We start from the raw sequence: 13,084 nt of genomic DNA on the forward strand, positions 1-13,084 counted from the left end.
ATAAATCCTAAATAGAATTTTGTATTTTTATAAACAACTCTTTGATACGGCTCATGTACTAATGTAAGGCGGCAATTATCGTTATGAAAGATAATAATAATAATATGATACTCGTCCATAATGAGTTATGATTATCCTCGTTGAATAGCGAGACGTACTCGCAAATACAAATACTATCAGATAATTGAAAAACTATTGTTTGTTTCGGTTAATAAAGGCAACAGTATAGTGTGTTGACATTAGGATAAAACGCGTAATAGAGGGGAAATGCAGGAGAAACTGGCCCGTGCAGTCCTACAATAGTGTCCGCTTTAATGGCAATCTATTCGCAGGACTCGTCGAAGCAAGTGTGATCTTGTTGCAACTTGACTCGTAAATTACTCACTTGATTTTAGTTTTACGTTGTCCACTTGATTTCTCATAACAACATGAACTTTTTAGACATTGTTTTGGTAAGTAAATTTTTTCATTACAATATCCACACGGTTGTACGATTGATGAACACTCGTATCGGTTAATTAAAACAATACTGTTAACTATAGAAAATAAAAGTGACGTTTAAAGACAACGTTCAAAACGATCACAATTCGTTGGTTTTCGTAACGGTCTATTAAACATGCGGTTTTTTATCGGAACTGTTTAATTGATTTAAACGGAGAAAAACTGTCTCGTCTATTAGTAAACAAACCGATACAACTTTTAACGACAATTTGATAGTTAGAGAGTCGAGCGAAGATAAAGTTTTCTTTTTTATCGGTTTAAAATTAATTATTTTCTAAACAAATCTAAAAAAAAACTGTATAAAATTGCTAAATATTACCTTTGGCTTTTTACAATTTCTCGAGTAAACAAGTTGTGACGCGTGTACCTCGTTCGCGCGGCCATTTCACTTTCCATACCCAGTTAGTAATTTTCCAAATAAAAATAAAAACTCTGCCGATTGTATTGCGCGCGCTGTGACCGTCACGAGGGCTGTACACAATAGTATCGAAACAGCAGGTCCTCGAGACGGCGTGTTATTAATTTCAACAATTTCCACTTGATCTGTTTGTCATGTAGCCTCCTCGCGTGTCCATATGGCGACCACTTTCCCTAATGTCAAACCGCGTGCACGTGTATTAGTGACGGTTTCCATTAAACGTGTGAAAGAATGACATCAGGAAAACACGGCGAGCACCGCAGACGGCGAATGCGGAAAAATCATTTTCTCGGGCGGTTAAAATGTCTGCACTTGATCTGACGATTCGTCGTTCGACCACAAAGACTTTTACGAACTCCGATCGAGTTGACGGTAAAAAATCACACGCCTCGTTTTATGTTTTAGGTGCACCTGGCAGTCTCCGCGATCACCGTGCACTCTCTGGAAGTAAAGAAAATATATGTGATCGAACGAGACGGTAAGACGGGTAAGTAGTACGCAGTGCGATCATAAGTGTCGACTACGTTGAGTTTTCCAACGCACGCGTGTAAAAAACTGTAATTTCCATAAAACTGCACGACACCCGGACGAATATTCCGGGAAAATTATGTGTCACAGACAACCCGAACGGTGTGCGCGTTGCGCAATCCAATTGGCTAGAGAAATCTCATGGCCAATGGAGTCTGTGTATCTCTGTGCGGGCCCAAGGAAATTACTGAAATCTGTCGGTTCATTACAGTCGGCCGTGCAAAACACAGACGGTCGAAAAAACACCGTGTCGTCGGTCGCACATTCGGTCGTTGTAATATAGAAAACCAACGCAAATCGTTTTATGATGATGTTGTTTTCTAAACAGACTCGGTCGGTGCGTTTAAAGCGGACAAATAAATCGTACAATGCTTCCCATTGTTGTTGTGCACCGAACATTGATGTGTGTGGGCGCGATGACATAACGAACCGTTTGAAGTTAATACGAAAACGCGATTCAATTAGACGGACAATTTAACACGAAATCAAACATCGTCAAAATACGTTTTCGTACATTTTCAACTTACTCTCTTGCGCTTCAGTAGCTTCCCACTGCAACCGCGTTATAACGACGTTTGAACTTTAAACCAATTAAATTAACTCGTTACTCGGGACAGATAAGATCTCGACGAAAACGACCGGATGGAAATCGCGAGATATCGTTAAAAAAAAGCTAATCGACGACGATAAAATCAACTGTGAAACTTAAACTATTACGGTTTTCATTATACTGTTAGTTAATTAAGCGTTATTGTGTTTAGGACTATTGAGAGGTAGACGGCAAAACTTGCCGATAACACACACTGTGGCCAGAATAGGAGGTCAAGCGGATCAGTTTAACGGACCGTCGGGTGCACAACCATTGGACTTGGCGTCTACTGTAGATCTGACCGTTGACCGGATGCCCACCGACTACTTGACGCCGCCAAATGTCGAGTTCACTTTTCAAAACTTCCAGACGGAACATTTAAAACCTCAAGAATCGCAACAGCAGAGTGTCGGCGGCCCTCAATTAGTGTCCGCGATACAGCCGCAAATCGTGCAAGCCACTTCGCCGTTCACTCCAAACTCGGCACTGTCCCAGCCAGTGCTACAGAATCCGCAACTGGTGCAAACGCCGGCATCGAGTAATCAAGTACAGAGCCTGACGTTTGCGAGTCAGCCGATCGAACAGTTTACACCGTTCACACCGACCTTGACACACGATCACCAGCAATCACAGCAACAAAACAACGGGCGATGGGAGTTGGGTTTTGACGCAAACGAGATATTGACGCCCCCAGTTTCGGGTGGTCCCGATGTCGTAGGGGCCTCCCCGCATTTCTCGAGTAATCCGCACGAACTTCAACTGGAGTCGCACCAACTACGAAACTTCAAGTCACCGCCATTCGGATTTTTGGGATTCGACGGGGCACCGTCGGCGTCCAATACAAAGTTTACAACACAGGACGCTGTCGTGCGACAAGCGCCGTCCAACAACAATATATACTGGGGCACACCAAAAGCGGCCCAGCAGCCGCTTAGGCCGTCTTCCATTTTCGGCGAACCCAATACTTATCGTTTCAACAGTCACCATCATCTGAACGATGGGTTCCACGTACCGTTCACTGGACAATTCGACAACCCATTATCTCAAGGCACGGTTTCTGACCATGTAGTGCACACGTCGTTTAGGATAAAGAGACAGTTGGACTTTAACAGCAAAGAAGATAATGTCGATAAACGAGAAACACGTCAATCCGGCGACGCTAAAGAAGAAGGGGAAATTAAAGAAGAACCAATGCCAGTGTTTAGTTTTGTCAAGACGGATAAACAGGGAAACTTTAAGTGGAGCGTTAGACAGGGTTACTAATAAGTGTAGATAAATGTTCCTCGTTTGTTATTATTTTTATATGTTTTGTAAAAAATTTGTTATAAGAGTACGTATTTAATTTTATTAATAAATAATAAAACGCCTGCGTTAATATGTTGATACATTAATACATGTTACATAGTAACATAAAGTACTCGAAGTTGAATATATTGTTCCTCAAGTAAACTAAACAGTTCATTGTTTAGCAAACCTGTCGTTGAATTTGTGAGAGAATAGGGTGAAAAAGAGTTAAGCACCGACTAGAACCATTTGTCATAATATTCTGATAGGTGTCGGTGCCAAGCGACACGTATAAGACAAGTGAGTTATTGACTCGCGTATCACTTAAGTAATACGGCACAACGGATGTACAACTGTGGGAATGGCTCAAGAAAACTTCGTTCAATTTAACTGTACATGAAAATTCTAAAATTTAATTAATTCAATAGTGAGTGTAACGGTTGATTGATATTATAGTTATTTTTAAGGTAAGTTGGACGATCTAAAGCCCCTGGACCTTTCGTTAAAATCAGCTCTAGCCAAGTTAAAAAAACCGTACAGATTATTTTGCCAAATATGTACTAAAGGTTTCGATCGACCATCGTTGCTAAAAAGACATTTGAGAACTCATACAGGTACAATTTTCCGTCAATAATTGTCTTAATAAATGCAAACAGATGTTTCGACGTGAAATAAAATATACTTTTACAGGCGAACGTCCACACGCGTGTCCCGAATGCAAGAAAGCATTTTCTACTTCGAGTGCGCTCAACACCCACAAGCGCATTCACAGCGGAGAACGTCCGCATGCATGTTCATTATGTGGAAAAACGTTCACAGCTAGTTCAAACTTATACTATCATCGAATGACTCATTTTAAGGTAGAAAAGAGAAACATGAATATGGGCCGTTGGTTCATTTAAAATTTCCATACCTGACCCAATAGACCTTTATATAGTATTCTACTAATTGTAGTTGACTAAAAAATTGACATTTTTTTGTGACTACAGGAAAAACCACACAAATGTAGTCTATGTACCAAATCATATCCAACGCCAGGTAACTTAAGAAGTCACATGTCATCTCATATTGGACATTGGCCACACAAATGTAACATTTGTGGACGAAATTTCAGTAAGAAGATTAACTTGGAACGCCATGTTAAATGTCATAAATAATTGATAAAGTTTTTTTTATTTTAATTAATTGTTTTAAGATTCATCTAGTTTTGGTTTTTTTGTATTTATATTTTCATCGACTATCTTATGTTTTTCCGATACTTGAGCGAAGGAAGCTTGTGAATGTGATGATGTATCTTGTTTAGTCAATTCTCTAACAACCATTGTTGCATAATTTGATGATTGAAGAGAAAATTCAATTAATAATGATCTGTATTTGCCTTCTAATAAAAAAAATTAAAATTATACTTGAAAAAATAAATAGTTATTATAACTACCAAGTACAGATTTAAATGGTTTCTTTCCTTCTAGTTTTTCATGGTCTGACAGTAATAAATCATCATTTAAGTCATTATGATTTACAATAGACCAAACAATGTCACTTGCTTTTGAGACACATTTTCTATAAGTACCTTTAAGTGAAAAAAGTCTAAAAAATAAACATATTTTACTTATAAATACTTACAAATAATATGATTATTTAAATAAATACTAACGATAAAGTCACATACTTATCTTTCTTCATTAATTTTTCTGAAGTCAAGCCATCCTCAGCTAAAATTTCAGTATACCACTGTCCAATTTTATTATTCGGATAACATACATTAAAACCAGGTAAAGGGTATACTACATCATAAATACTGTAATTTTCCAAAGTTTCTTCAGTAATAGCAGTGACATCAGGAAATTTATCATCTTGCTCAACTTCAACTTCTTCATCTTCCATGACTTCTACTATTTGTTCATGGATTTCTCTTTCTACAAGCACTAAATCCCCTATGATTGGTTTTAAACCAAATTCTTTGATCCTCCGAGATACAATTTTGTTCCATAATAAACTTTGATATGAATGCAGATACAGCATTACTAAATTCCTTGGAATCTATAAAATATCATTTTAATTATTATTACTTATAAAAGAAAAAAATATTCATACTAAATATTGATTAATAATATAAATTAAAATTAAAAATTATAAGTCAAGACTTAATATTTAAAATATAAAATTTGCTAACTAAAATATAACTAACACATTGAAAATCATATTTATGAACTGATATAGAAGAAGAATGATATTTTATCACAAGAATAAATATCATCAACAACATCTTATACCTATTGGTATCACATTGGAAAGTTTTTTTTATTCATAAATTAATAATCTAACATTAAAGTACACGAATGTCCAATTTAAAGACACATTTTAAGTAAACCTAAAGCTAACCATTAACCAGTAATTAATAATATACATTTGAATAAATTCATTTTCAATAAAATATATTATTTTGTGATGCATAAGTAATATTTAATACCAGTTGGAAAGCATTGACATAAGATTTTGGTCCGTTGAATGCTAAGGATCTCAATATTTTAGCTTCAATGGTGAAGTTTTTTTTTGATAATTGTTGAATTGCACTCTTTGGATCTCTAGTTTCCCACCAAACAGCTCTTGCACGATCTAGGTCTGTTTCAAAAGAGCTTTCCATGGGTCTTGGTTTTAACACATGTTCAATAGCCTATAAATATCAATGCACATAAGAAATTAATTAAAAGATCCATTAACTAATAATACACAAGAAAAAACTTTAATAGAAATAAAGTTAATTACTTGTTCAAAATTTCCACATGCTAATGATTTGCCAATTACATATGTAGGGGATACCATTGAACTACCAAATCTTTGTAGACCATAATAATTAATAAAACCATTTGTTTTTAATAACTCAATATTTTTTGTAACATCATTGTTGTTAGCACTTATATTCCTTAAATTTAATAAAACTTTTGATTTTTTTTTATTAATATAATATTGTTATAAATTAGAAAAACTATAAATAAATATTTATAGTAATTATGTAATCATTTTGATAATCTCTTAAAATATTTTATTTATATACATTTTATTTATTGTTACCTAAGTACCATATTAAATCTGTTTCCTTTAAGGTCACCTAATTTTAGAGTAGCATCTTTATACACATAATTTCCAATCCATACATTTCTTGCACTAACTTTAACTAATTTATTGGCTTCAATTCTACGAATAGACATCATTTGAGTTGTATTTCCTCGCTTATCTTTAGTTCCAGCATGTTTGATCATATTGACTTTAACTCTAAAAATAGCAATATAAAAAATAATTTAAAAAAAATAAACAACTATTTTATTAACTTTTTAAATTAAAATACTCAAATGACTCATCAAGTTAATAGGGATCAATATTTAACAATTTTTTTAATAAAATTAATATTCTTAACATAATTTTGACAACAAACGATTTTAACAGCTATTGCTTATAATAATAATCAAAAATATTTTACACAAGATAATAAAAATAAAATTACTTCAATTGTTTAGACAGAATGCTCACAACTTGTGTAGTGTCCATATTACATTTGTGTAATGCAAAATGTAAATATTCAGGACGACTTTTTGGCCATGATTGTCTTTCTAAAAAGTAATAAATATTAAGATTATCAAACTTACACTCAAAATAAATTTAAAAATTACATAAGTATTTTTTTAATATAAATAAGTAGAAAAATTGAATAAATAAGTATTCATAAACTAGTATTCAAATGTTTTAAATTATGAAAAATATTGATTATTTTCAGAAATATTTTCAAAGTAAAAATTTTTTACAGGATAAAAATGTTTTTCTACTGTTAGTTTAAATATGTAACTATTGGTTTTATTATTTTCAATTAAATTTTTTTAAATATTGGAATAAAATAAAATCAATGTGATTTCATCAATTTTTAATGTTTAATATTTACCATTTTTAACAAGATTAGCTAATTTTATAACTATAAATTGTTTATTTGGGGCCTTATTGATGGTACTAGTACTTATTTTAGTACCAAATTTGGATGAAAAAAATTTATGCATTGATGTACGTTCTTCTTTGGTTAAACCATCAACCTATTCATAATTTCATTAATTAAGAAAATTAACGTTTAAAATGAAGTTGCTTTATACTTACACAAATTTCTATTTGTCTTGTACTTTTTGAAACAATTAAGTCATCAATATCATTGATGTAAGAACTACACAGTCCCGTTGAATCAATGAAATCTATAAAAAGTTTTTGTTTTTTTAATTCTATTTCATAATAAAGTATTATTATTAACTACCAATTTTTTTTAGAATTACATTTTGTAAGAAAAATAGCTTTATTAAGTTTGGGATCAATTTAAAAGAATTTAATATACTCATAGTATATTTTTAAAACTAAATATTTTTGAAAATGATATGAAAAATATTTAAAATTAAATGTTCTTAAAAGAAGGGATTTTTTAAAAGTTAAGAAAATATAAGAAAAAAAATAACATAAAAATCTTAAAGATTAGTAAAATTCAGTTTTTAAAATAATTCTGTAGTTCAATGAGACAAATTTTTGTTTTAAATATAAAAATAAATTATTCAAATTCAAAATTTACAAAATATCTAATTCTCTAAACAACATTAGTTGAAATGATTGTCAAACCTTTAGGTTCAAAAACTTCTGCCTCTTTTTCAGGAACAGTTGTGCTGTTAAGCCTTATGACATTTCCATCTAAATCAATTTCATTTACTTGAAAATCTGATAATCTAAAGATACAAATTGTTATTTTATTACATATTTTTAATTATTAAAATAATTCATATGATCAACCTGTGTTTTAGAATAGCAGATATACCGGGAACAGATGTAGAATATTCCGTAATACCAACATCTATTTCATGAAGCCCTTCATAAATTACTTTTTTACTTGGACCTAAGAATAACCGATCAACTTGCTTAGAAATTTATTCGAGAATAAAATATACCATCAAAAAAAAAAAATTAAGTTTTACTAACGAAAATTATTTTTGGTAGCACTTCCAAAATCAGTCATATTTTCATTATTTTCGACAACGACACTCATGTTGGATTTGACTCAATCAAAATATATAAAAACGGAAATTAATTTATAATTTTTTTTTAGAAAATATGTACTTATGGAACGTATTTTACTTAGATAAAGAATAATTACAAAGTAAAATAAGTATTTGTAACAAACAAATGCTTTTTTTTTAATCCAACCATTTATTCTAAAATGCAAAATAAGCATGAATATTTTATTTAAAATTCTCTTTTAGATAGTTATATACTGATTAAAAAATAAATTATGAAAAATTCATTTTCTTACACAACAGGTTCTGATTCAATATTGAGAAAATTATATAAGAACACTATTTAGAGTCATACATAAAATGTAACACACGTGAGTCGTTTACTGTAGATTCATTGATAATATTAGCTGTTATCTTTTTATCTTAATAAATATTATTTTTTGATAAAAATTGAAAAATGAAATGATGTGACGTCAGCATTAACATTTTCGAATTTAACATGTTTGCGTCATTGAGGTAATTAATAAGAGCGGTCTAATTTTTTGAGTTAATTTTTCAATTTCTCATTCAGTACTGTAAAAAATTAATCAGTTTTTATCATTCTTTAATCGTATCATTAATAATAAACTAATTACTATGAAGTAACATTTATTTTTTTGAATTAACACACTTAATTTTTCATGATTTTAGTGGTAAGTTCAAAAATTTACATAGATGTAAAAAAGTAGTATGACATATTCTGTTATCTTAATTAACTAAAGCTATTTGATTTAATTCACCTTAACGAGTATACCGTTGTTACCGTTATTCAATGTAGGGTTTTTGTAGTAATACAATTTTTCAAATATTATATACTGATATGTTAAATTTGAATATAAAGTTCTAAAAAAAACAAAAATATTTCATGTTTAAAATTATTACATATAAGAAATAAATAAAAGTATTAACTAATTATTAAATTTTATAGTTAAAAGAATTAAATAATCTTTCCAAAAGAATACTTGAAAAAACAATAAATTGAGAGAATTTTTTGAAATTAAAGTCACTAATTTCCTTAGAATTTTATAATGTTGATATATTTATACCTTATTTATTTCTAATTTTTCAATTAAACAATAGAGATAGTAAAAACTATTAAAATGCACACTGGGGATTATATATTATTATTTAAGTAATTATATGTTTACAATTTTTTTTTAGGTATAAATGGTACTCAAAATTTTAAGAATATGCCGTGGTGTGCAGTAGAGGGTTGTAGAAATAATTTAAAAGCCACAAAGAGAGCAGGTAAAAATGTATCATATCATATTTTCCCCAAGAATCCTCAAAGGCGTAATGCTTGGTTACAAGTCATTAAGAGAACAACAAAATTTAATGTGAATTCTTCTTATGTTTGTTCTGAGCATTTTGTTCCTGATGATTTTGAGTGTAATAGTTTAAAAGAAGAATTACTAAACATTAAAATTAAAAAACAACTTAAGAAAACTGGTAAATAATTTTAATTAGAGTTAATGATATTTATTGTTAGGTATTAAAAATTATGTGATTTTATTTAAACAAAGTATTCATTCAGTTAATATAATTATATGATATATAAAGTAACTGGAAAAATATCTGTAAAAATATTATTAGTTAAATATGTGTGAAAAAATTTAACAACTTTCTAAAATAATTTCTTTTCCTGTACATTTTTAAATTCAAAATTTATATTCAGTATCAACTCAGCTAATGTTATTTATTTTCAAGTATAAAATTTTTTTACAATTCTTAAGACTAATTTGTAGTATTGACTAAATTAAAATATTAATAGTTAATACTAAAATTATTATCACTGTTAAATACTCTTATTAGTATAAAAATTTTAATATAATTGTTTACTTAAATGCGTTTTTAATTTTGATTATTTCCAGCCATTCCATCAATAAATATTAATTATTCAACACCAAAACTCGTAACCATTGATAATGAAAACTCCACTTTTTTAGTTGATAAATCAAAGAATGATATTTTTATGTCTGAGGTATGTTTATAATAATTAAAATAATTTATTTATTACAAGTTTTGACTATTTAATTAATATAATACTTATTCAACTTTTCATATACAGAGTATTCAATAACTAAATAAATAGGTCAATTTTTATGAATTGTTGGAATAATAAAAATCTTTTTCTTACTATTTGGACACCTTTTCTTATAAGGCGTTATAACACTACACATAAAATGTGTAGTGTTATAACAAAAATATATATTATAATAAAAAAATGTTTATTTTTTACAGACTATTTCTGATATCTATAATGTGAAGTGTTGTGTATCTAACTGTAATAGTATTTATGATGCTGAGGTACTAGAATATAATGAAAATATTTTGTTCCATAGTTTTCCCAATGAGACTGAAGTTTCAGAAAAATGGTTATCTTTTTGCAATCTTCCTAAACAATTTTTATTAGATAATCCGAATGCTAAAATATGCTCAAAGCACTTTGAAACTAATGATTATTCAGACAACAATAGTGAAGTAATTTTTAGATAAATTAATTATGTAAAATTTAAGATGTATTCAAATGAATTAATAATAATCTTTTTCTAAAATATTAAAAATAACTATTTTTTAAAACTTTTTTAAGGTTTAAAATTATGTACTATTAATTGTAATTGTTATTAAAACTACTACAGAAAATTAATATTATTTCATATTTTCAGTTGATATATCCAGCGAACAGATTATTGAAAAAGTTTGCTATTCCTTCTTTAGTAAATGAAAAACAAAAATCTGTCAGTACAAAAAATGAACAAGATTTGAGATTGGAAAGAAAAAAAATTGTTGATAAACTTTTGGCTGACTATGATGAACAAAAAAATATAACTAAAATAGATAACAGTTTATATTCTAAATATGCAGACTACTTTTCAACTAATATCATCCCTAATGCTAAGCTTGGTGATAAATTAAAATTAATAAAAGCTAAAGATCAATCAGGAACTTGTTATACTTCCTGTAGAAAAAGAAAAAAGTTCAAGGAACCTATCAATATTAATTTAACCAATACACAACTTCCTAATGTTGTTATTCAGAGTCCTAAATTAAATAATGAACATGTTATTCATGTATCAACTGTTCAAGGAGGACTTATGCTACAAGCAATACCTCAACCTGAACCAGTCATAAAACAAGCTAAAATATCACATCAACTTGAAAAAGATTTGCCAGAATTAGAGGAAGAAATTATTATTGTAACAGAAGATGAAGCTAATAGAGTGGATCTATCTTCATATTCCCAACTGCACAAAGAAAACAGTGCTGAAGTAGTTATAGTTACCGATTTAAAAGACACAGATAATATACCTAAAACATCTGTGATAAGTCAAAATTATAATAATGCATATATTCAAAATGCACTACCCAAACCAATCAAAGAATTAATCAACCCACTTCCTCAGACACAAGTGTCATTTCAACAAGAAAAATGCTGCCAGGTACTCATTCCATGCAAAGGTTGTGAACAAAGAAGTTTTAAAATTAATAAGTTATTAAGAGAAAGAGCAAAAATGTTAAAAGATTTAAATCAAAGTAGTACTTGGAAAGATCCTGATGAAATTGAAAACTTAAAAAAAATGAATGGTGTTTTATCAATTTTATTAATGCAAAGTCTCGGTGATAAAATTAATAAAAAATCTTCAGCTATAAGAGTGGACTTAGTACAAGATACTATTGAAAGAGTTGACCGGGGTTGGTCTATGCAAGATACCTCTGAAATTTTAAGTCAACTCATGAGTGCCAATGCTTATGATGAATTTGCTAGAGCTTTTGAATTTATTAATGAAGTTTGAAAAAGTTAAATAAAATTCATCCTTATTATGCATTTATTTTACTGTCATTTTATTTATTTATACATTTTTTTTTTTTTTTTTTTTGTAGCCACAAATTTATTTATTGTTAAAAAAGACAATTAAAAAGTCATTTTTTTATGGATAAAAATTATTTTTAGACATGAATTATTTATTTTCTACTTAACTGTAAGACTGGTTATATTTTCTTTAATCACATTTTAACTTATTTTTTGTAGCTTATTTATATATTATTCTATATTTGTAAAGAAGTTAAAACAATGTAACTAAAATAGAGCTTATCGTGTAATATACTACAAGTATAACTTTACATATAATTATAATATAAGTTACTCTATGTACAAAAAGTGTACATAAATTATTCATATTATTTAATAATAAGAATAAATGTTCATGTTGTTTCAATAATTGTTATATATTCACTTTCATCTCGAAATTTTCCCTAATATTCAGTTTGATAGTTTTGATAAACATTTTCGACAGTACTATTGTTTAGTAGGAATATTTTGCAAAATAAATATTACATTTTGCTATACAAATAGTACAAAAATATCTTTTACCATATAGATCAAAAATAAACATTCTAATTAATGGTGTTATATTCATTAATATTATTTTTGACAGTAATTAAAATGTCAGGATAGACTAAATTTCAAAAAAAAGTTAAAATTATAGTGTTAATTTCTTTAAATTTATTAATTAAAATATCAACAAAAAAATAATTATCAATAAGTTATTAAAAAATATTATAATTATATTATTATATTATAAAATTATGTATGTTAAAAATATATACGGCAGAGAATGATTTTACAGATAAATCAATAATTTACTTTTTATTATTAGAAAGTATTCCAGCAAAAGAATTTGTAGAATAAAA

General features: G+C 28.8%; 4 protein-coding genes across 5 annotated transcripts; 3 read left to right on the forward strand and 1 right to left on the reverse strand.

Annotated features, from left to right (window-relative positions):
- The first annotated feature begins 125 nt into the window (after positions 1-125).
- LOC126905236 (uncharacterized) lies at positions 126-3,411 on the forward strand. Its single transcript, XM_050684761.1, has 3 exons — positions 126-452; positions 1,325-1,406; positions 2,209-3,411. The coding sequence occupies exons 1-3, from the start codon at positions 429-431 to the stop codon at positions 3,297-3,299; spliced, it is 1,197 nt and encodes a 398-aa protein (XP_050540718.1). The 5' UTR covers positions 126-428; the 3' UTR covers positions 3,300-3,411.
- A 107-nt stretch (positions 3,412-3,518) lies between these two features.
- Positions 3,519-4,477, forward strand: LOC126905242 (zinc finger protein 239-like). The gene is made up of 4 exons (XM_050684769.1): positions 3,519-3,712; positions 3,788-3,934; positions 4,011-4,180; positions 4,310-4,477. The coding sequence occupies exons 1-4, from the start codon at positions 3,682-3,684 to the stop codon at positions 4,475-4,477; spliced, it is 516 nt and encodes a 171-aa protein (XP_050540726.1). The 5' UTR covers positions 3,519-3,681.
- LOC126905232 (pseudouridylate synthase 7 homolog) lies at positions 4,475-8,757 on the reverse strand. Its single transcript, XM_050684754.1, has 13 exons — positions 8,650-8,757; positions 8,319-8,551; positions 8,133-8,235; positions 7,965-8,068; positions 7,461-7,552; positions 7,255-7,399; positions 6,823-6,928; positions 6,393-6,593; positions 6,087-6,243; positions 5,791-5,994; positions 4,990-5,360; positions 4,756-4,907; positions 4,475-4,701 (listed from the first exon to the last, which is right to left on the reverse strand). The coding sequence occupies exons 2-13, from the start codon at positions 8,383-8,385 to the stop codon at positions 4,511-4,513; spliced, it is 1,893 nt and encodes a 630-aa protein (XP_050540711.1). The 5' UTR covers positions 8,386-8,551; positions 8,650-8,757; the 3' UTR covers positions 4,475-4,510.
- An 89-nt stretch (positions 8,758-8,846) lies between these two features.
- On the forward strand, positions 8,847-12,465 carry LOC126905233 (uncharacterized). Of its 2 annotated transcripts, none has more exons than XM_050684755.1 (5): positions 8,847-9,045; positions 9,554-9,841; positions 10,264-10,373; positions 10,634-10,873; positions 11,059-12,465. In XM_050684755.1, exons 2-5 carry the CDS (start codon positions 9,583-9,585, stop codon positions 12,184-12,186), a joined length of 1,737 nt encoding a protein of 578 aa, XP_050540712.1. In that variant the 5' UTR covers positions 8,847-9,045; positions 9,554-9,582; the 3' UTR covers positions 12,187-12,465. The 2 variants fall into 2 exon arrangements, with proteins under 2 accessions (XP_050540712.1, XP_050540713.1); XM_050684756.1 differs by lacking the exon at positions 8,847-9,045 and adding an exon at positions 9,155-9,293.
- Positions 12,466-13,084: the final 619 nt, after the last annotated feature.

The sequence above is a fragment of the Daktulosphaira vitifoliae genome, unplaced genomic scaffold (assembly GCF_025091365.1).
Source record: "Daktulosphaira vitifoliae isolate Bord-2020 unplaced genomic scaffold, ASM2509136v1 Scaffold_4, whole genome shotgun sequence".
In the NCBI taxonomy this organism is placed as follows: domain Eukaryota; kingdom Metazoa; phylum Arthropoda; class Insecta; order Hemiptera; family Phylloxeridae; genus Daktulosphaira; species Daktulosphaira vitifoliae.

Excerpts from the sequence above, each read along its gene's own strand:
- LOC126905236 (XM_050684761.1), top strand. The coding sequence starts at position 429 with ATGAACTTTTTAGACATTGTTTTG. Across the intron at positions 453-1,324 it reads ACTTTTTAGACATTGTTTTG|GTGCACCTGGCAGTCTCCGC; the intron begins GTAAGTAAATTT and ends TTTATGTTTTAG. Across the intron at positions 1,407-2,208 it reads CGAACGAGACGGTAAGACGG|GACTATTGAGAGGTAGACGG; the intron begins GTAAGTAGTACG and ends TATTGTGTTTAG.
- LOC126905232 (XM_050684754.1), bottom strand. The coding sequence starts at position 8,385 with ATGAGTGTCGTTGTCGAAAATAATGAAAATATGACTGATTTTGGAAGT. Across the intron at positions 7,400-7,460 it reads CAAGACAAATAGAAATTTGT|GTTGATGGTTTAACCAAAGA; the intron begins GTAAGTATAAAG and ends AATTATGAATAG. Across the intron at positions 5,361-5,790 it reads ATGTCAATGCTTTCCAACTG|ATTCCAAGGAATTTAGTAAT; the intron begins GTATTAAATATT and ends GATATTTTATAG.
- LOC126905233 (XM_050684755.1), top strand. The coding sequence starts at position 9,583 with ATGCCGTGGTGTGCAGTAGAGGGTTGTAGAAATAATTTAAAAGCCACA. Across the intron at positions 10,374-10,633 it reads ATGATATTTTTATGTCTGAG|ACTATTTCTGATATCTATAA; the intron begins GTATGTTTATAA and ends TATTTTTTACAG. Across the intron at positions 10,874-11,058 it reads ATTCAGACAACAATAGTGAA|TTGATATATCCAGCGAACAG; the intron begins GTAATTTTTAGA and ends TCATATTTTCAG.
- LOC126905242 (XM_050684769.1), top strand. The coding sequence starts at position 3,682 with ATGGCTCAAGAAAACTTCGTTCAATTTAACT. Across the intron at positions 3,713-3,787 it reads AAACTTCGTTCAATTTAACT|GTAAGTTGGACGATCTAAAG; the intron begins GTACATGAAAAT and ends GTTATTTTTAAG. Across the intron at positions 4,181-4,309 it reads ATCGAATGACTCATTTTAAG|GAAAAACCACACAAATGTAG; the intron begins GTAGAAAAGAGA and ends TTGTGACTACAG.